The following is a 23097-nucleotide window of genomic DNA, read 5'->3' on the forward strand; positions in this document are numbered from 1 at the left end:
TACCTCCTGGAAAAATTTGTTCCTCATTTTCTGTGTTATAAAGCATGAATAATAAATGTATTCTCTGATAAATCACGTGATGTTTAGTTTATGATGAAGTTCCGAATTTCTGTATTACCTCCTGGAAAAATTTGTTCCTCATTTTCTGTGCTATAAAGCATGAATAATAAATGTCTTCTTTTCAGTCATGAGAAATATCTTGAAATACACTGTTTCAGTACATCTTTGTGTTTCACAGATTTTTTTTTGTCAAACACTAAGTTTATATCTAGTTTCTCTAAACTGTGTTCTAGAAACACCATGGTTGCATCTGTAAAACCACAGGTAAAATGACAAGGCTAGATCAAAGAAATCTTTCTGTTTGAATTTTTAAACCACAGTATGACATTGATAACACGATAGGATTTATTTCTGAGGACAGGTATGTAGAAGTGTAGTGAAGCTGACAAGTGGACTATATCCTCCAGTACGCTACACCAATCCATGTCACAGCCCCAAATGAATATGCTAATGATGTTTAAGAAACTTTACTTAATGTTTTATTTAACTACAGGATATTAATTGAATTTACATTTTATAGATGAGAAATCAGTCATTGAGATGCCAGGTTACTTGCTGAAAGTCATAGTAAATAGATATGTTGACCCTGCCCTGGTACTGTTCTATAGTCAAAATATGAGAAGAATACGTGACTTTCGATATTCTGGCAGCCTCATTATTAGTTATATTTCACTGCAGAGAAAATTACTCCTAAATTTAAGACAACAAACATGTATTTCTCATATGCCTTCTGACAGTCAAAAAGCCTGGAGTCTTTTTTTGTGGTATCATCCTGGCACAGTGTTCCTAAAGGTTTGGCTGGTAGGGGAGGATTCATTTCTATGTTACTGCCGGTGGCTGTTTTTGAAGGTCTCAGTTCATTGACCCATGGTGATCACAACAGGGTGACCTGAGTGTGACAGAAAACCCACAAATGACATCATGATCTCTTATGAACTAATCTGAGTAATGATACTCTACCATTTCTTCTTTACTTGTACGAACCAACAAAATTGCAGGCAGAGAGGACAGGAGAACTGGAATCTGTCTTCAAGGTCACCTAACAGAGTTAAGTAAGAAAGTTAAACAGAGAATGACTATGGCGCATTAATTAGTACTATAAGTATCCATCTAAAATATTTTCTTTTGAATAACTGGTTCATATACAAGTTATTGAGATAGTTTACATTCTTCTCATGTTAAATTAAAAAAATATAATATGTATGTCCCACTTACCACATGTAATTTCTGGCTGTACAAATTTCAGATAGCCATATTTCAAGTGTTCAATCTGTATTGAAGAACATGGTTCTAAATTGTGTCTGTGGTCCCAGTCGCTGCTTTGAAGCTCTTGCTGCTTAATAAAGTAAAGGGATGAGATGGTCTTGTTGTCAGCCCACTTTACTACCATAATAACAGTCTACAAATATCCTGAATATGTGGCTTTCTTTGTAAATTTCTTACTGTATAATATATGCATTGTAATGCTGAAAAAAGATCTGAATTATTGCCACTCAAAAATATTATGACATGGGAATTTTATATTAGTTAACCTATATCAGGAAAATGTGATGTTTTTCATTTTGGCACTGGCTTCTTTCACCATGCATAAAAATCTTCAGTTGTATCCATTTTGTTACAAAAGACAGAATTTTGTTCTTTATCATGACTGAGTACTATTCCATAATGTCTCTATATACCACATTTTCTTTAATTAGGCATCAGTCGATGGCCATTTGGATTTATTCCATACCTTAGCTCCTATGAACTGAGCTTCAGTAAATTTTAGGATAACTCATATGCTGATTTCATTTCATTTCAGTACATTTCTTGGAGTGGAATGATTGGGTCACATGATAGATCTATTTTCAGATTTCTGAGGAATCTCCATATTGCTTTCAAACCAGATTACACTCTTACAACAGGGACTTAGGGCGACGTATCTGCCAGCACTTTTTGGTTTTGATTTTTGGGTGATAGCTATTCTAACTGGGGTGTGTAAAACCTCATTTAAAAAAATTTGCAATTCTTTGGTGGCTTGTGATCCTAAGCAAGAAGCTTTTAAAATTTTTTATTATAAATGTGAATATAAAAAAAATCAGGAATAATCAACGACATAAATTGAATTAGTAGTTAACTGCTTCCACAATAATCAAATTAAAGTTAAGTCATTAAAATGTACGAAGTCTGTTCTTAATACCTGAGTATGAAAATACCTAATACATTAACATTTTTCAACATGGATTATGCCATTGTTTCTTTTCATTGGATTTTTGTCTATGACTAAAACAACTATTGTTTTCATCTTTCATCATGTTACTTATTGTGGCTAATTTTTAGGTGACTAAATACCAGTTTCTAAAAGGACAAGAAGAAAATGGTTATACAAAAGCTATTTGAGATGTATTCACAGCTCTATGATGAATGATTTATCTTTAGTTTTTGGGAGGGCTTTTGTTAAAAGAAGCAAGATAAAAGGCAGAATTTGCAACTGTTTTTCCATCTGGCTGAAACATGATTCAGAGAGACCCCACACTGAGCTCCCTGCCTTTTAGATAACTTGCTTTCCAAGGAATCAAGGGCAATTCTTTCAAATTTCTGGGTCAGTTTCTCTAGAGGCAACTCTACCCCACTGTGCCCACTTAAGCAAAATAAATGCAGCTGTGCCTGTTATACACAATACTTTCCTAGCCAAAGAAGGGAGATGCCAAAAATTGGGCAAAAAAAAAATGTGAAATAGTTGACATGAAGTAGACATGATCAAATCACTTCACTGAGATCTTATCTTTGGAAATCTAGCAAGCGTATTGTTTGGAAAGCAAAGATATATATTGCAGACCTGGGTTGTGATTATTTGACTCATTTATTTATGTTTGGCATCAGACCAAAATTGTCTGAAAAACCATTTGAAAATAGCATTTCTAAAATCAGCACTTGTATACAAGTTTTTTAAAATGCCATTAATTTTTTTTATTACATTGCATTATGTGACACAGTTTTATAGGCACTGGGATTCCCCCCACCACTCCCCAAACTCTCCCCCCATGATGGATTCCTCCACCTTGTTGCATTACTATAGTGCAAATTCAGTTGAGATTCTTTCATTAAAATGCCATTAATGTTTAACATGTATCTTTTAAAATCTATACCATAACACCCTTTTCTTGCATTATCATCTTTTCTACATGTATAATTCTGCTATGGTCACTTTGTGATGTGGCCGCATTGTGCTCACCATGTAAAGATTCTCATCAAGCAAAAGATATCTACTAAAATACTGTTTACTCAGATCTTCAGTTTCTTGAATCTTAACTGAAAATTGATAGATAACATTACTTTTATACATAAAAATTGATAGAGTACATTGCAATTTGTACAAAGTGGCATCTCTGGGAGTTAAAACTTTTGCCTGTTCAACCAAAGTGCATTCCCTGCTATTTATAAAAGTAGACTGGCTTTCAGAGAAGATTAGATTCATGGTGAGGACCCATCATGGTGGCTCAACAGACTAATCCTCTGTGTGTAGTGCTGTGATCCCATATGGGCGCCCGTGTTAGTCCCAGCTGCTCCACTTCTGATCCAGCTCTCTGCTTACGGACTGGGAAACAGCCAAGGATGGCTCAAGTTCTTGGGTCCTGTGTTCATGTGGGACACCTGAATCAGCTAGGCTCTGGCTGTTCCAGCCATTAAATGGAAGATTTGTCTCTGGGATCTGTAAATCTGTCTGTCAAGTAAAAAGAAAGAAAAAGAAAGAAAGAAAAGAAAGGGAAGAAAGAGAAAAGAAAAGGAAAGAAAGGATTAGAGTAACAGCAAAATGTAACAGAAAGTATGGCAAGTTCTTTCCTATCTGAAAGACCTCCAACTCCACAGATTCTTCCACACAGCCCCTTTTAGAGTATTACATTTGTTAGGATCAATAAGCTTACAATGACAATCATTGTCATTTGACTTTCATGTTGTTACACTGTTTGCGTAGTTCATTCTATGGGTTTTGACATACGTGCAGTGCCATGTTCTCACTGTTCGAGCCATTATGTTACCATATGCAGCAGTTTCACTGGCCTACACATGTCTGTGCTTTTGCCATTTGTTCCTCCCTCCAAAACTAACTTCTTGTAACCGCTGATCTTTTATTGTCCCTTTGGGTTTGTGGAATTGTGTTGTATGTAATCATTTCTATGGCTTTTCATATTCTTTCCTAATTGTTTTTTCAACTATGAAATCTAAAACCTGTAACATTCAAGAAAATGACAGGGTCTGGTATCAGTGTAGCAAAAGATCACGTAGCAAACAGATTCAGGTATAAGCACAAAGACCTCAGTGAGTCATACAAAAACAGAGCGTTGTTCTTAACAATGATACTTGTGTTGAATTTTATTTAACACTGTTCTAGAATACTAAGTATAACAGAAATAATGAGATTTCAAGAAATGAAGTCATGATCTTTCTATTCTGATAAGATCACTCAGAAAAACCAATAGAATTAAATAAAATTTTAAAAAATTAAAGCTTGATGCTGTGTCATCTTACCAAATTTCTCAGTAACTTAAGCAAGTTTTAGTTTCATTTGATTCTATTGGTTTTGCTGGGTATACAGATTGAGAAATTTGGTAAGATAACAAGATGAAAACAAAGCTGAAAAACAAAATATGTAGGTAAACCTTTATACAAAAGAGGGCAAGACTATGCAGTTAAACTCATACTTTTTTACTTAAAGAAAATTAGAAATTTGTACTTAATTAAAACTGAATATATGTAAGTTCTTGAATTAGAAAATAAATGTATCAATTGCATATGAACAGATTTGTATTTAAAACAATGAAAATATAATTTTCAAGGTATAATGATTTTATTTGGCTCTTGGGAAAATCTCAAATTTGTTGGGAGAATAGCAAGGGAAGCTATTGAAGCAAATATTTTAAAAATACAATAATGAGATTTTACTTGTCCTCTCACTATTAAAGCATTGGTATCAATATCATATAAATAGTGCTACATTATATAAATAGCACAAAAATACATGGTGCTGTATGTCATTTACAGAAAATTAAAAGCTGAATCTATACACTAGTTTAAAGGATTTATTTATTTATTTTATTTATTTATTTGAATGTCAGAGTTACAGAGAGAAGGAGAAATTGAGACTTTCCATCCACTGGTATGCTTCCCGGATGGCTCCAATGGCCTGTGTCTCCAGGGAAAGCCAGGAGCCTGATATTCAAATAGGTCTCCCACATGGGTAGAATAGGAAGAGGTACTTGAACCAGCTTCTGCAAGGCTGTTAACAGGGAAGTGGATTGGAAATGGAGCGGCAGGGCCCCCAAATGTCACCCATATGCAGTGCTGAGTCACAGGCAGAATGACCTCTACAGTGATTTTTACCTGCACAACATTAGCACCTAATAAATTATTTCAATAATAGAATTACTAGCTTTAATGACCACTTAACTCTACTGCCCATATAATTCAGAATTTTTATATCTCAGAAATAGACTTATATAGATTATTTTCTATTTGATGAAATTAGTGCTATGTGTCAGGGGTTATTAGAAGAATTAGTTAATAATTTGCCATTGCTATTATTAATGTATAAAATGATAGATCAAATCAATCATCAGTATTGCATCACATAGCAATAGAAATTTGAAATTGATTCAAAGGTTGCATTTTAAGTAGAACTGTTCAGTCTGTATTTGAACAACTTTCAGATTTACAAATACAGTGAGAGATCATAAAGAAATAATACTCTGCAGAAGTCAATTTGTAACTTCATCTATACTGAACATTTTTTAAAAAAGAAAAAATTTAGTATAAAAATGTGGCTACTGCCACTTATAACACTGGAGTCCCATATCAATGTGCTGATTTGAATCCTGATGGTTTCACCCCCAATACTCATCCATACTAACATTCTGAGAATGCTACAGAAGGTGGCCCAAATACTTGGGCCTCTGTCATCCATGTGAAAAACCCTGAGGGAGTTTCTGACTACTGCTTGCAGCCTGATCCACTTTTGACTATTATAACTTTTGGGGGAGTGAACAAGTAGGAACAAAATCTCTTTGTCTCTCCCTCTCTGAAACACATTTCTTTTCAAAAATGTGGAAAGTGATTCAGTATTACAAAGACTAAATATATGTCCAGTAATAACCAGGACTTAGAAAGAACTTCAGAAACTCAACAGTAGCAAAACTAACAATGGTGTGAAGAAATGGGTGAAAGAAATGAGCATGCATTATTTAAAATAACAAATACACACAGATAACAGACATGAAAACATGCTCATAACTCCCTAACTGGGCCTGGCGTGATTACCTAGTGGCTAAAGTCTTTGCCTTGCATGAGCTGGGATCCCATATGGGCGCTGGTTCATATCCCAGCTGCTCCACTTTCCATCCAGCTCCCTGTTTGTAGCCTGGGAAGCAGTAGCGGACAGCCCAAGGCCTTGTGTGAGACCCGGAAGAGGCTCCTGGCTTCAGATTGGCTCAGTTCTGGCTATTGTGCCCACTTGGAGAGGAACCAGTGGATGGAAGATCTTTCTTTCTGTCTCTTCTGCTCTCTGTAAATATGACTTTCTAATAAAAAAGTTAAAAAGGGGGGGCTCTCTATTAGTGAAATTGAAATAAAGACTACATTGAGCTTCTACCTAACTACATTGGCCTACATTTGGAAATCTATCATTTGGAAATCTGCTGTCTCCTGGTTAATAGGAGTGTAGGCTTCAGCGGCCACTGTGGAAGTTAGTATTGAAAGTGCTAAGCCAACTGAAAATGACTCTTCCATATGACCCAGCAATTCCACTTCTGGGAATATATCCGTTGAAAGTGAAATCTGCATATGAGAAAGTGACCTGCAACACTATATTTATAGCAGCAAAATCCATAATGTTGAAGACATGGAAACAACCTAGATTGAAAGAGGAGTAGATAAATAAACAAAGGTGAATCTACTCCAAGGAATACTGCTCATCCATTAAAAAGAATGAAATTTTTCCATCTGCAACAAAAGGGCTTCAACTAGACTATTATGTTCAGTGAAACAAGCCAATCTGAAAAGGACAAATACTGTATGTTCTCTGTGATACAAGGCAGCCTTCATGCAAAATACATGATAACTAGATATATAGGTTAAAATGTATGAACATATTTTCACATCCATGAACTGTGTAATGGAGATCAGCATATGTGGAAGTGAAAATACATTGCTGTATGCATCTCTGCTCCCAAACAAAAAAGGGACTCCCACAAAACTGTATACCTTGACAATATGGTAATAGATTTTTCACCATTACCAATACCTGCAATGCCATGGTACACTTAAACAGCAGAATGTTAGACTTGTAACTGATGCTGAAGGACTATATTATTGTGACAATATGGGGGGGATGGTGTGTAGTGGGAAGAATGAGGAGGGATGAAGGGCAGATGGAGGAGGGAATTCATGCATGTACAAAACCATATGATGGAAAGTAATTACATGAATAAAAATTTTAAAAAAAGAAACCCAAATCACATTTAAAAAATTATACTGTACTAACTATGAAATCTACAAAGAACAGGAGAAATTAAATGTATGGTGATTATATTGAAATTAGTTTGGATTCATTAGTATAGATTAACACAATAACATATTGGATATTTATTTGTTAAAAAATCATTTTAAAGCATGATATAAAGCATAGCTCCATGTTGAAAGACAGAAATAAAATTCAAATTAATGTATACAGTGGAGTTTCAACATTATCAGAAAAATCTTTTCTATATCGTTACGCATCAACTTTGAAAAAGATAAAATTGAGCTGAATTAGCTTTGACACAGAATATACATATGCATAGATGTATGTGTGTATACACATGTGACACAAAGTCAAAAAAAGGCTAAATTCCTGGGTATGTTTTAGCACTTCAGTTGTGAATTGCCCTATCTGTAAAGTTGGGAAACACTACCTCTTGAAATTCTAGTGAGAATTAAGTGAGTCAAATAAGATGGTCAGTAAGTATTTACTACAAATGCTTTGTAACAAGTGCTCGATGATTATTAGTTATTGTTATTCTCATTGTTAGCATCTTTAAAATATTTAGAAGGCTCCTCTATTTCATAAGATCAGCATAAGCAAGCTTAAATATTCTTTTTATATCAGCTTTATTTTCTTTATGAGGAATGTAGGGGTATTTTTGACTTTGCAGCAGTGGGTAGGTTTTGAGGACATGGTAAGTTTTCATTTTTGTCTAATATTTTCAGTTGGCTTTTTAAAATACTTCACTGGGAAGTCTGAGATAGTTGTGCTTGAGGCTGCTGGATGGTCAATATTTAAACCCTTCTTCAGAAGAAACCAGAGATCATAGCACTTTGTTCATTTCTAATGTCTAAAGAGACCAACAACAAAAGCAAGTTTAGTGTCTCTGGTCTTTTACACAGGCTACTCTGGCTTGTGTATGAATATTTTGAGACCATGTTCTCTAAGCGGTACGTGCAAATGCCTGAAATAGCTCATTTCAGAACTATTCAGGGACTCGTGTTGACCAAGTGCCAGGTCAGGTCCTCTGGTGAAGGCTGTTGGAGGAACGTGAGCTGCTCCCCTAGAGTATTTCCTGGGATAGTGACAAGCAACAGATTCAAGATCACATTTCCAAACTCATGTTATTGCAATCAGTTTTCTTGCCCAGCAATATGGAATCTAAATATGTGTTTAGAGAGAAAATTTTCCTTTCTTATTTGCTGGAGAATTTAGAAAAATAAATCTGTATTCCTTATCTTGCAAATTGAAATCTGCTTAAATCATAAACTCTGAAATCTATTTAAAACTTACGGTTACATCAGAAATTGTACCTCATCCTAATTTGAATTTAGTGTAAACTGACTTTTTATTGCTTTATATAACCATGGGTAGCAGATTTTTTTTTTAATTTGCATGGTAAAAATCAGCAAATATGTCAGACGGAGCACAACATTATAAGGAAACACCACAGCATATGTTGACAGTTAGAGAAGAATTGCTGCTGTTTTCACCCTTCACACCAGAATAATTTTTTCAATATTTACCTCCCATGTGTCAAGAGGGAAACATATGGGGCTTTACATAATCATAAGCATAAACAGGTGGCTACTTAGGTACATTTAATTTGCAAGCAACATCAATGCTGAGCAGCACAATCAGCTCCACATGGCTCCCAAACTCTTTCTGCTAACATTCCATTAGCAAAATTAAGATCATTAAAATAGAGGGAGGGTATACTCCTCCAACAATTGGCTTCAGCTACCTTTCAGAGTCATGAATAAAACACATTTTCAAAAATGCTAAGGCATTTTGCTGTTGCTTTTGTTCAAGGGAATGTCAGTCACTATGTATAATGTATACCTTGCGAATAACCCAGAGCAGCACAATATTTGCATTTGAAATGTGCTTACATCTTTTATTCTTCCTATATAGTAATCTGCTCATTATGGGAAAGAAATTATAGTAGTTAAACTCTGGGTAATATGTCATAGCATGGGGTCAGACCAAGTCCTTTAAGAAACCTGGAAATATTTCTCTGAAGGCTGGCCACCTGATGAGGTCACCTAAGGCTTACTTTCACATCAAAACACTCAGCCAGAAGCTGGGGAAATTATCATTACTGGGAATTTTTGCCCAATCTTTACTAGATGCTGAGCTCTGGATTCTGTACACATTGTTTCTTATTTGGTCTAGGTTAGAATATCTAGTTTGCTTTCTTTGGATCAAAATCCATAGGTTTGAATCACTGTGACCTTACAATTAACTGCAATGGCTTACAATCCCAAAATGAAATAAAATGAGGAACATTGCAGCTACTGTTTTTCTGCTGGTTTCTTTTTATTTGCTTATTTATTTATTTTTGCTGCTTACTATGTGCTGCAGCAATTTTGCAAGTAGTAACTCAATCACTGTGGTGATAGTTTTCCTCATTTTACAGAAAGGAGACTGCAGGCCCGAGCGTTTCAATCTTAGTTATGTTGGCAGAGAAGCTCTGGCTAGAGCTGAAATTAGTGCTATCTTAGTCAACAGTTCATTCTCTTAACAAGTCTACTATGCAGCTGGGACAGTCTTTCTGTCTGGAACCTGAAACTTTGACTTCTCAAGGACCAGGAGTAGCAAAGCTATGGTAGTTTTCAAGATCCTTCTACCCAAAGTTAATGAGGGATTTTAGGGTCCCTGAGGTCCATGGAGGCCATCTGCAGTCCGAAGCCCCTTCGTATGCCTCGAAATACCAGCGCTCTGCAGGATTGAGAGGAGCCCAGGGAGCTATGTTTTCACCAAGGTTTAAGAAAAGAGTAAATTCCAATGTCCACTTCCCAATTCCTGAGTCTATTACTCAAGCTCACTGCTTGGGAGAAAGGCAGTTTTAACATGAGCAATATAGACAGCCATATATTGATAACCTAATGGAGCTTTAGGCACAGATATTAGGCTGTAGTAAATGATTCCAATAACTAACATAAGTGTCAGTTATTTGTTAAATATTTCAATTGTATTTGATGTTACAGTCACTTCTTTTAAGAAGCTTAGTTATTGTTGGGTAAGAGTCATTTTTTTTCTTCTATGCAACAAGTGAAATGAAGAAGTAAGCATAAATTTCAAGGCTTCTTGCTGAAGAACTATTAGAAAGTTTAATAACTTTACAGATACTTTATAATCAATTATTTACGGAAAAGTGTTCAAACATAAAAATTCTTCAGCCTTATAGTCTCACCTAACATTGAAGAAACTTGGTCTCCATCCTTAATATATCTTCTTTCTTCCAAACTACTCTAGTAAATCTTTATGCCACATTTTCCTTTATGTCTCATTTTGGAGACTCTACTGTGAAGACTGTTGGACTTGATCACTAGATTATAATGTTCAATACTTCTAACTTTGATGAGAAATTAGGTGAATTTTGTCACAGCTAGGACATTATTTTTGCATATGCTAATACTTTGCTAGGAGATCTTGAGTTTTTTGCTTTGATTGGTCATTTAATGCACACTATTTCAATCTACAATTGATTGCAATAGTTGGGCTAGAATTTCCAGGTGAAAACAGGAATTAGGGTAATATCCAGAACATAGCTTAGTAGAATTGTTTTGGTAATGTAGCCAGATTAAAAAGCAGAAAGAAAAAAATGAGAAATATAGGTATGCAAATATATCATGGGGATGATTAGAAATGTAATTGCAGGCCAAAGTATGATTTCTTTCCAAGAGACAAAAATTGGTTAGAGACATTGTGTTTCACTGGTGAGGAGATATCTGTGGACAAAAATACATGCAGCATTATTTGTCTCCAAATCTTCTTCACATGCCTCAATTCATCGAATATTTTAAACATGTATATACATAAACATATACAAATACATAAACATAATATATTAGCTTATTATAATATACAATGTATATTTAGAATAATGTGTTCTTGTTCATGTATATCTGACTTATCTATACCTGTATCTCAGCGGCAAAAACATAAAAGAATATTCATATTTTGACAGTCTTAGTGTATTTGAAAGATTTAAACAAATTCATAATCTAGAATATCATTATTTTCTTCCTTTTTTTAAATTTATTTTATTGTACTGTTGTTGACAATCTTTACATAGTTAATTATGGTTAAAAAAATGGTTCAGGGGGTATAGGGAAGTGGGTAATACTATTATGTCCATATTATTTCCATCATGTATCTGAGGTAAAGGGGGATATTGAGGGAGAAACCCCACCCGGTTTCCCGCCCACCCTAAGTCCCAGATGTGGGGCATGCTCTGAGATATGTGCTCATGTGGTTTTAATAGTTCTCCAGTTATGAATTGCTGCCAGTTTCGCTCGATGAGGTCATCCACTGATAGATGTGGTCCATCATAAGGTCTCCCTTTGCCCCATATTTCGCTGCCAACATATAGCTGAGATGAATGTTTGACCTGTTCTGTCTTCTGTCTTTTCTTGGTTAGAGTTCTGAGTCCAGCAGTTCAACTGGGGAGATCCCCAAAGAAACTTTGAAGTATTCCCAGACCAGATTCTTGTATGTTCTAGCAAGCACAGGGCCCTGCACAGTCCATCACCCTGATCAGCTGGTGGTTGCAATTGCTGGGTTGGTTCTGTTTTCAGTCCCAAATTGCACTGGAACCAATGGGTGTTGCAGTCCAGTCTGATTCTGCCCAGCACATACTCGGCCCTTACATCAACCAGTGGGAGCTGCAGCCTAGTCGGGGCGACCCACAATAACCCCCACCAGGCCCGCCCCCTACGCTGATTTGCCAGTATGTGTAGCAGTAGACCAGTCTGTCCCCCATCCCATTTGGCTCTTGTACTTGTCAATGGGTATTAAAGCTTAGTTCCATCTAACCAACTCAACCATCCAGCCCTCATGGCTGTTGTTGAGTGCCTCTCTGTCTAGCCACCCCAGCCCCCATCCTAATTTTCATGCCCTCCCGCCAGAGTAGTGACCCAAGAAGGGGGAACCCACTTTTTCCCTCCCAGGTCTCTCTCAGTCCCGGTTTATGCACTCTTTAGGTGGTTCTGTGATTTGACTTGACAGAATTAGTCCCCAGTGCCAGCTTCTGCCAGCTGATGCTGCGGCTAAGCCCAAACATCCCTCACCCACTCTAATTTATGCTTGCACCAGCAGGAATAATCAGCCCAGCCTGGCTTCTCCCTGATCTAGTCCACATGCAGCGCACAGGTTTTATAGCCTTGCTTAGTCTGGTCTGTCCCCATCACAGCTCACGCTCTCCATTGGGAGTAGCTGTCCGGCGAGGGGACCAGCCCCTTAATCCCCCTGCCAGCTCTGTCCCTCCCTTCCTGGATCTCACTTGTGCTGGTTGGGTGCTGCATTCATATCCAGTACAGGCAACCGCGCCCTGGCATTCCATAATGTGCACTGGTTTTTGTCGCGACCAAACCTGGCTCGACCCACACTCTGTTCTGGTGTTCGGATTTGCCAGTGGATGACATGAACTGATTCAGCCTGGTCTGCCCCTGACCCATGCCGAATGTGTGCCAGTGGGAAACTTTCCATGGCCTATTCTGGGCTGTTTCCTATCATGCTTCTTGCGCTTACCTGCAGGGACTGTGTCCTGCCAGAGGAGTTGCCCAGGCTCCTCCATCAGAACCCCTCCCAATGCCAGATTTTACGCATGCCAGGGGCTCCTTGAGCCAACCCAATTCAGTTCACCTCCTGTCCTAGCAGGAAGAGTGGCTTTTCCTGGCTGGCTTTCACCCCATTCTGGTTCTTGTTGTTGGATGTTTCAACCCAGCCATGGCTCGTCCATGCCCACATATAGCCCACACATGACTCAGTAGGGGATTGAGACCCAGCCTAGTCAGTCCCACATCTACCCTGGTTCTCCATGACACCAGATGGTGTTGGGGTCTGAACTGGCCTGGTGCATCCAATCCCAGCCCACACTAGTGCCTCGGGTGACTGCAACTTTTCCTAGATAGAACGCAGCCACCATTCCAACACACACGACCCTTGGTGGGAACCTCAACCCAGTTAGTGTGTCCCCTCACCTCCCCAATTGGGCCTGTTCCTAGCCATAAATCACGCACCTGCCCGTGGTTGCTCTGAGGACCAGTAGGTGCAAGAGCCTAGCTCGGTATGACCTGTGCTCCATGCTGGTTTCTAGTTCTGCTTGTAGGCTAAGGTTTGCTCAGTCCTGCCCAGTACATTCTGTTCCATTACCAATTTACACTTTTCGGAGCTACTATGCCCTGCTTGTCCGACCCCCCAGATCTGGACCACGTGTTCACCAGCGAGAGCTATGACTCACCAGGGGAGTTTACCACGTTCCTCCACTTGATCCACTCTCAGACCCAGTTTACATACATGCCATTGGTTTTTAGGCCAGTGCCCGGTGTACTCTGTCCTTCCATTTGACCTTGTATGAGCTGGTGAATGTTGCAGCCTGGCCCACCCCACAGCCTATTCAGGATGCACATTTGGGTGCTGCCTTGCCCAGTCCAGACTGTTGCAGGCCCTTTTACCTGTGATTGATGGCAGGCTCCTTGGTCCATCACCACCCAAACTTTTAGGTTTACCAGTGGGGCTAAACTTTCTACAGGGTGTGGCCCACAGATCCTGCACAGAGTCCACCCCAGGATAAGGTTCTAGAGTGCTAGTTAATACTATGGCCCTGCCTAATGTGACCAGTCTCCTGAACCAACATCATGTCAGGCAAAACAATATCCTGCTAGACGAGCCCTGAGCCTTATCTTTTGCATGATAGGTGTTCACAGCTCAGCATTTTTAAGTGATTGGAAGTTCTTCAAAGGAAGAGTTGCTGGTATTGGGAATCTTTAGGATTGACTCAGATCCCAGAAACAGTGGGATCAGCCTGGAACTACCTAAGCAGCAATTTGGACAACCAATACCCTAGAGCTTCCCGGCCGGGTGGCCAGCAGGCACATGGTGGCTGGGATTGGAATCCGAGCAAGACACTCCCTCCTGCAGCACCCAGCAGCCTCACGGCTGCTGAAGTTTAAACCCGCAGGCCCAGGGTTGCGTCCCACCCCAATCCCGTCCACCCCCCAATGAGGGCGGTGGGTGGGCCCAGGACCCACCCACTCCCGGAGACTCCTCCCTTGGTGTACTCACCCTGAAAGGAAGCAGTCCCCGAATCCAGGTAGGCCCGGGCCCAGCTCACCATGAGCACATGGTGGCTGGGATTGTCATCTGAGCAAGACGCTCCCTCCTGCAGCCCCCTATTTTCTTCCTAATTTGGTTAAAAGAAAACTTCAGTGATAGTAGAAATTCTAACTCATTCGTTTTTTGTTGTTAACTTATGATTATGTTTGCATTTAATGATTTTTAACACATCATTTCAGTGCAGGAAATGGTTGGTCATTTATTCGTTTTTATGATAATCAATTTGTTTTAAAATATGGTAATATATTCTGGAAACACAAGTAAGACCAAATGATCGGAAGCGCAATAAAATACATGAACTTGGATAGGGTGCACAGTTAAACTCTTTCCCTAATATTATGCCCGGGTGAAGGGATTTAACCTCCCCTACAAAGACAGGGACAATTGTTAATCAATGCCTTCAATGTCAGTAAAATTCATTGTCTTATGTTGTTAAATTTTAAATGTTCATCATATTTTTGCTACCAAAAGGAAGGCAGACTCCCACCTTGAAGCACAACTGTTAACTGAAATAATGGTCAATTTTTGATTTCCAAAAATAATTAAAAGTTAGAATATTTTATTCTGATGAAACCCTTGAGCTTTAAAAACATGAAGGCCTATTCTAAATCTTATGAGTTTGTGGTGAAATAGTTTATAATATCTCTGAATTGTCATGTCCTCACGTGTTAAATATTTGTGTTTTTATTTTTCAAATGACTACCTTGTAGTTCTGTTTGGAAAACTAAATTGTATCATACTTATAAATGTTTGGTATATTCTAAGTTGCTAATAGTTTAATAACTCTAATTTTGATTAATTTTGCAGTTAGACTGCAACTTTCACTCCAAGACTTCTAATCTTAGAAATGAAGAAAAAATATTTTGTTCCAAGTCTGTAATTAGACTATAACTTAGACTAGGAAAAAATTATGATGCATGTTATGTATATAAATGTTTATATATTATGATACATAGTAGAAATTTTAATTTTAAAATTACTTCCTATTTATGTATATATTGAAAAGAGAGAAGGAGTACAATGTAGGAAAAAGTTGATAAGAATAACCTTCATAGCCTGCTCCAAGAAATGACTACTGCTTTTGCTACACTGGAGGTTTCAGAAAGGCTGCTCCATGCAAATGGAAGTCCATGAACTGTAAAAAGCTGTACTGAAACCTGGAAAAAACATGTTGTTCTTATGAACAATGATCATAAAAGTTGTATTTGTAACAGGGAGGTAGAATTCAATACAGATCTTCCACCTGGGTAGTGGGTATGGCTGTCTGCCAGGTGCTTGCTGGGATACACACTGACAGGAAGCTGAAAGAGTGGATTCAGGACTACAAAACAGGTGCTTATCTCATTATTATATATGAAATGTTCCATTTCTTTTGTAGATTCTCCTAATTTGTAATATCTTTTTTATTTCTTTTTATTATTATCATTTTAGGATACAGTTCCAAGGGCCTGGGATTTCCCTTTCGTTTCCCAATTCAACCCCTCCCCACCTAGTTCCCCTATATCATTACTGAAGTATAGTTCTTCATACACAGTCATATGTTCATCATTGAGGGCATGGACAATGGCAGAGTGTCCAGCATCCTATTGTCAAGATATTGTAAACAGTTTCATTGTAAGTCCATCTTTGTAAGTGGAGATGCATACTACATTGTATCCTCACATCTACATATGTTAGTCTCCAATTTCACAGTTACTATATATTCTCTTAAATGAAAGGTCACAATACAAAATCAACAATAGGAAGAAAAATAGAACTTCACAATGCCGTGAAGTTAAATAACAGGTTACTAGATATGAGTCTCCATTACACAGCTACTATACATCCTCTTAAATGAAAAGCCACATAACAAAATCAACAACAGGAATAAAAATGAAATTAACAACACCATGAAGTTAAATAACATACTACTGAATGACTAATGTATCACTGAAGAAATGAAAAAGAAAATCAAGAATTTTCTTGAAGAAAATGATGCTACTGTATCATCTATGAGTCATTGAAGAATTTAATAAGAAGAAAGTGTTTTGAAGAGATGAAACTAACAGAAAACATGAAAATCCATGAGATATAGTTACTGCTGATTTTTTGTTGGTGAAATGTGTCTCTGCTAGACAACAAATAGATGGGTTTTGCTTTTTAACCCAGTCTACTAATCTATGTCGTTTGATTGAGCTTAAGCCATTTACATTCAGGGTTAAAATGTGTGGGTGGTATTTGGTCCTGTTATTTTTGCAATGGATTGTTCATTGGTTTAGTCTTCTGTTGTGATTTTACTGGAATGTTCTTCACATTTGCCTTTGGTTTTATTGAGTGCTATTCCTCTTTTCTGTCAAGAGAACATCTTGAAGTATCATTTGTAGGGCAGGTTTAGAAGAGGCAAATTCTTTTAACTTTTCTTTACTGTGGAAGAATTTTATTTCATTTTCAAAGACAAAAGAAAGCTTTGCTGGATATGTTATCCTAGGCCGACAATTTTTTCTTTAGACTCTGGAATATGTCACTCCATTCTCTTCTTGACTGTAGAGTTTCCTGTGAGAGATCTCCTGTGAGTTTAATTGGCATTCCTTAATATGCCAGTTGATTTTGTTCACGTGCACATTTAAGGATCTTTTCCTTATGTTGGATTGAAGAGAGCTTGATGATCAAGTGTCTTGGTGAAGATGGCTTTGGATCTGGCCTGTTGGGAGTTCTGTGCCCCTCCTGGATGTTGTTTCCCAATTCTTTCTCTAGATGAGAGAAATTTTCTGTTTTTATTTCATTAAATATATTTGTAAAACCAGTTTCTCTTTCTGCACCTTCTGGGACTCCCATAACTCTTATATTAGACCTCTTAATAATGTCTTTCAATTCTTGCGTGCTTTTTTTTTTGTCCTGATGTAGCTTTGCTTCCAGCTTTTTGTTTGTTTCCCTCTGGTGACAGGAAATACATTTCAATTCTGAGATTGTTTCTTGTGCTTGCTTCATTCTATTTTGGAGACTCTCCACTGTACTTTTAATTTGCTCTACTGTGTTCTTAATTTCTGATATATCAGCCTTGATTTGCTTTATTGCTGCTATTTCTTGTGTAACATATTCCTTAAATTCTTTGAACTCTTACATGTGCTTCTCATTGTTGATCAAAAGCTTTAAAATGCGTTTTCTGAATTCTGTGTGCCCCATTTTCTCTATGTCTTCCTCGGTGAACTTTGAGGTTGGCATAGGGTTTTGCTTCTTTACAGGGGAGTCCTCAGTAATATTCATTGTGCCTGTGTGTCTTCTTTTGCTCTTGGTCATTGTACTTCTGGTTAGCAGAGTCTTCTCCTTGGGGCAGGTTTCTAAGCTGCGTCACCCACAGGTGTACAGTTTGATTTTGCTTATTGCAGTTGTTACACAGCTCTTTGCTTGCAGCCAAGTGTGCCACCTCCTTGAGCAAGTTCCAGGTCTGTGTTCTTATGCTAGATTTCCACAAAGAACTCCATACCCCAACTCCTGGCTCACCACTCTCCACCTCTGTGATATTGTGCTGAGGTTGCATTGTTGTCTCTGCAACCTTTCTCCCACTTCCTGTTGGAGCAGGTCCCAGGATTAGGGAGATACCAGGTGTCTTATATAGCTAGGTTGTTGAGGGTGCTGATCTTGTTGGAACCTGTTGACCATTAGGTCTGGGTGCTGCACAGACCTATTTTGACCCATACAATGCCACAGTCGACATTATTTTCCTGTGGGACCAGTGCAATCCACGGAACTCAGTGAGTTCTGGCAAGCTCAGCACATGCGCAGTTCACTGTTGTCCCCTGCAGTCCCAAAGCTATTGCCATAGTGTACAAAATGGCTCCTGACATGCCACTACTATAGTTCTTGATACGCTGGCTGTTAGGTCTAAGAGCTACCCAGACCTGTCTTGGGTAGAACCTATAGAATGTCACGTTGCTGCAGTTCACTGAGTCAGAAATGAGTTCATTCCCAGCTCAGCGTATGTTCAGTCCTTTCCCTTGCCTTTGCCTCCTTAAGCAAAATGGTGCCCAATTTGGCTCTAGGGGGCTGACCAGGCTGTGAAATCCACCCTGTTCTCGCATTGTCCATCTGGAATCTTCTGCTCTATTTCTGCTCCTGGTCAAATCAAATGGACCAGCAGAACAGACAGTTCTTTGTCTCCCAAACTCCCAGAGAAAGTTCCTGCCCACTTGGTTGCTGGTGGAGTTCCGGCTGCTGGTGGAGTTCAGATTTACTTTAACTGAATGCCACTGGAGTATCAGTCACTGCAAGACTACACTGTTGTGTCCACTGCTTTCCTCTATCTGACAGTCTCCTGGTACTCCTTTCCTGGTACTCTTTTGCTCTGTCCTCTCCTATTTCCTGCAATGTGTCCTCTCTGCTTCATCCTGATTAAATGTTTCTGTGTCTGTTTAAACGTGTCCTTACCCTATTCTGCCATATTGATTCTCCCAGTTTCTCCTAATTTAAAAATAACTACAAAATCTATTAATACTTAATAATTCAAGGTGAAAGTAGAAAATATTTTCTCTCTGTTGTGTAACACAACGTTTGCATATTCTATAAAAACCTGCTTATTTTTCTAACTGTTGTAATTACTACACTCCTAAAATGTGCTTTGTTTTTCTTTAGAGGAATAATTAGACATATTTCCCCTAGTATATAGCTATTAAAGTCTTTGTGAAAAAAGAAAGGAATCATTGATTAGATTTAGAGTTGATCAGTTCCAATGGTGTGTTAGTTTATATTTGACATCTTTTACTGTGAAGTTGAAATTCCATAATTATGTCGCATTAGAAAAGAATTTGTGTTAGCTTTATAATACTAAGTAGCTGTTTAGAAGGAGATGCTCCAGGGACTGTCTAAAATGATATGTGAAACAGTAATCAAATACTTCTGGCTATATCCTTACACTTAGTGTGCTAACTCAGGAACTTCCTGGAAAAGTAGGAAAATACACCAGGAAAACATACAGTTGCATGGCTACATTTTTCTTTCAATAGAGACATTCTACAAGACAACTCTGAAGATTATAATTAGCTTGAAACAATGGTGGCCCTTAGGGTGTCAGTATTTTTTCTACTTGATAATATTTTAGGACTTTTATACCTTACATGAATTCCATTCCCCAAGAACGCTGAATTAATTCTTCTGTGACTTATGTCATCAATAAAGCTAGTAGAAGTAAAACTATATGCTTTTTGTTTATGGTAGAAGCCTTAGTATAAAGTAGAAACCTTTTCTGAAATTCTAGGTCTAGGAACTTATTTCACAAAAATTGCTATATTATCTGTACCCTAACAATGATTGAGAAGCTGCAGAAATAAATCTTCAGACACAGACAAATGAGATCAAATAGGCAGGTACCCCAGCACAACCTCAACATATTCAGATACATATATAAAAAGGTACTCTCTATATATATACTTATACTCCAAAATGTACATAAAAGGTGTTATAATTTGATTAATGATGAATGCGTGGGATATATTAGTTAGAACACATATTTAGTTTTTTTCTGGACTGTATCAGGTTTTAAGGGTTTTTTTTTTTAAATTTTTCTGTATAAAAAAAGCAAACTTTTCTTTGTTTTTATATTTTCTGGAATTTATTAAAATTTATTCGTTAAATTCCCAAAAGGGATTTAAAAGGTAGTATATCCATAAAATGTACAATTTAATTATTTTAAGCAAATTCCCAATTTTATCTCCAATCATCATGTTCTACTACTCAGTTCCAACAGCATAGCTTTACAAACTACAAATTGTTCTGATATAACTTATTCATTTTAAAAATAAAAGTTAAAAAATGTGGTCTTGAGAGATTAAGTGTCTTGCTTGGTGTCACACAAGTGGTTGGATCTCATCGTAATAGCCCATTTCCAAAAGCAAAATGTTTTCTGTTTCCAGAGATGCCGCTCTTTTCTCTGTATCACCTGATCTGATGATAGTAATTCAAAAATAATATATTAACATTTTATCTAAAGGAATTCAGATTAATGCAAATATCAACAATCATCAAAAAGAAATGTTACTTGAAAAGTTCTGTAATAGTTATTTAATGCCTCTGTTATTGTGCTTTTCCTATGATAATTTTTTTGTGGTAAGAATTTAATTTATAAAATTTTTTCTTAGGCCTTTTCAAGATTGTGGCTGATAAAACTCCATATGCTTCCGTGGAAGAAATTACTAGAACCATTAAAATTGGAGCAAGTCGATTGGGGCATCCTTGTTTCTATCATCGGAAGAATATAAAACTAGAAAATCTCACCATAAAGCAGGGTGAGCAAATCATGTTCAATTCAGTCGAAGAGATTAATGGAAAAATAGTGGTGAACTGTGGAGTAGTAAGGAAACATCAAAATCACTCCTTCACTCTGCCTTTGTCCAAAGAAGGAGAATTTTATGAGTGTGAAGATGAACATATTTATACTCTAAAAGAAATTGTTGGCTGGAAGATTCCCAAGAACAGAGCACGAATTGTGAAGCTCACAGATACTTCAAATAAGTGGGATTCAACAAACCCACTGCCTGAAGATTTTCGTGGTGCTCTGATTCTCAAGCCTGTTTATGAAATTCAAGCTGTGATGAAATGTAAGTATATATGCACTGAGAATAATGCCTTATGAAAATGAACATTGTGGCGTTTGGACAACAGGAATGTTTCAGAGTTTAAATAATGGGGTTCTGTTCCTGCTTCACCTGTAAAGCATTGGGGAGTCAGGTTCTCCACATACAAATTATCGATTATCCCTGTCCAAGAATTCTGTTTAGAAAACAATCTTCCTTCAGACAAAAAGTGATTTTAAAATTTATTTATTTATTTATTTGGAAGGGGGAGTGAAAGAAACAGAGACAGGCAGCCAGAGATGTTTGGATGGACCCTGATTTAGTCTCCAAATCCCTGCAACAGCTGGGGCTTGGCTGGATGGGATTCAGGAACGTGGAATTCAATCCTTGTTTCCTACATGCATGACGGGAACCCGACTCAATGGATCCTGTTCTTCTGACCCCCGTGTTGATATTAGCAGGAAGCTGGAATCAAAACCTGATCCAGAACTTGAATTCAAGTAACTGATAGGAAATGTGGTACACCCAACAATGTTTTACCTACAGCAGCAAATACCTACCACTTCTTTTAGAATTTTGATGTGTTTCTCCTCTATCTTTCACCTTCTTATATGCATTGCCTTTGAGAGATTAGTCATATTCTGAAGTTTCCCAAAACATTGCTTTGTTGGGATGCTGTTCTTTCACTGTTATGCAGCTGTCAATCTGGAAAATAAACTTTGTTACTGGAGTAATGTCTTAATGTCCTCTCAATTATATTTTCTGTTATTTCTTCAACTGTCCATTTTATGTTGAAGGTCACACCTGATCTTCTAGGATCCATTTCTATTTTGTATCCTTTTACCTCTGGTTTACCACCAGGAAAAAGTTCTTAGTTCCATTTTCAGCTGTTCTATTGACTTCTTAGTTTCAGATATTACAGATTTAATTTTCAAGAATTATTTCTTACATCATTTGAAAGGGTTATCCTGTGTTTGTTGTAAGTATGCAACACTTTATCTGTGGAAATGTTCTGCAGCTTATTTAATGTTTTCTATTGTTCTCAGAGAGCTGTCTCCTTCCAGTGGCCTCATTTAATTTAATTTTTAAAGTTTCTAGTGACATTATTTTAAGTATTTATATCAAAAGGCCAATGATTATTTGACCTTTTTCCACCTATATATGTAAGATGCTTTTAAGAAAGTATAAGCAGAACACTATCCACACTCTAGTTACGATTTTTTGTTTCCTTCGGTACTGCTGTTTCAATATGTTATTTCCTTAAATTCAGGTCTGTGGATCTTGGGCCATGCTCACTTTTGCTGAGTATAGTCTTACTACTGAGCTATTACAGCTAACTGAGTACCAATTCAGATCTTTCTAATTTGTCTTCAGTCCCTTGCTTCTCACTTGCTCACCAAAGCCTAGTGCTTTGGTTCTGCTGTTCCATGTATTCTGTTTCCTGCAGGGGATAATGCCTGGGTTCCCTAGATTAACATGGAGGCATGGTTTTGACTGTTCTTCTGATGGACAAATAATTTTGCTTTTAGTATTCTAGCTGCACTTTCCCTCCAGAAGGATCATGCCTCTGATTCTCAAGCCTTCTGGGGACTTGAGGGACAAGAAGGACTCATTGGTTTCCATCAACTTAGGAAAATAGCCATTCTTTTCATGTTTTGACAAGTTAATGCCATTCTTCCATTCCATTTCTGTCTTCCTTTTATTAAGAATTCCAAGGGCTGGTTTTATGGTCACAGCAAGTTAAGCTGCCATTTGCAACACTGTCATCCCATACAGGCAGGTGCTGGTTTAAGTTCCAGTTGCTCTACTTTCAATCCAGCTTCCTGGTAATGTACTTTGGGAAAGCAGCACAGACTGCTCTAAATGCACCCATGT

General features: G+C 37.6%; 1 protein-coding gene across 3 annotated transcripts in view; it reads left to right on the plus strand.

The window, feature by feature from the left end:
• Positions 1-23097, plus strand: part of THEMIS (thymocyte selection associated) — a 218801-nt gene that overhangs the window by 64922 nt on the left and 130782 nt on the right. For all 3 annotated transcript variants that reach the window (XM_058677084.1, XM_058677019.1, XM_058676980.1), the window contains exon 3: positions 20788-21246. In XM_058677084.1, coding sequence (XP_058533067.1) covers positions 20788-21246 — 459 coding nt within the window. The remainder of the gene's footprint in view (positions 1-20787; positions 21247-23097) is intronic.

Source organism: Ochotona princeps, chromosome 1 (assembly GCF_030435755.1).
Source record: "Ochotona princeps isolate mOchPri1 chromosome 1, mOchPri1.hap1, whole genome shotgun sequence".
NCBI lineage: Eukaryota > Metazoa > Chordata > Mammalia > Lagomorpha > Ochotonidae > Ochotona > Ochotona princeps.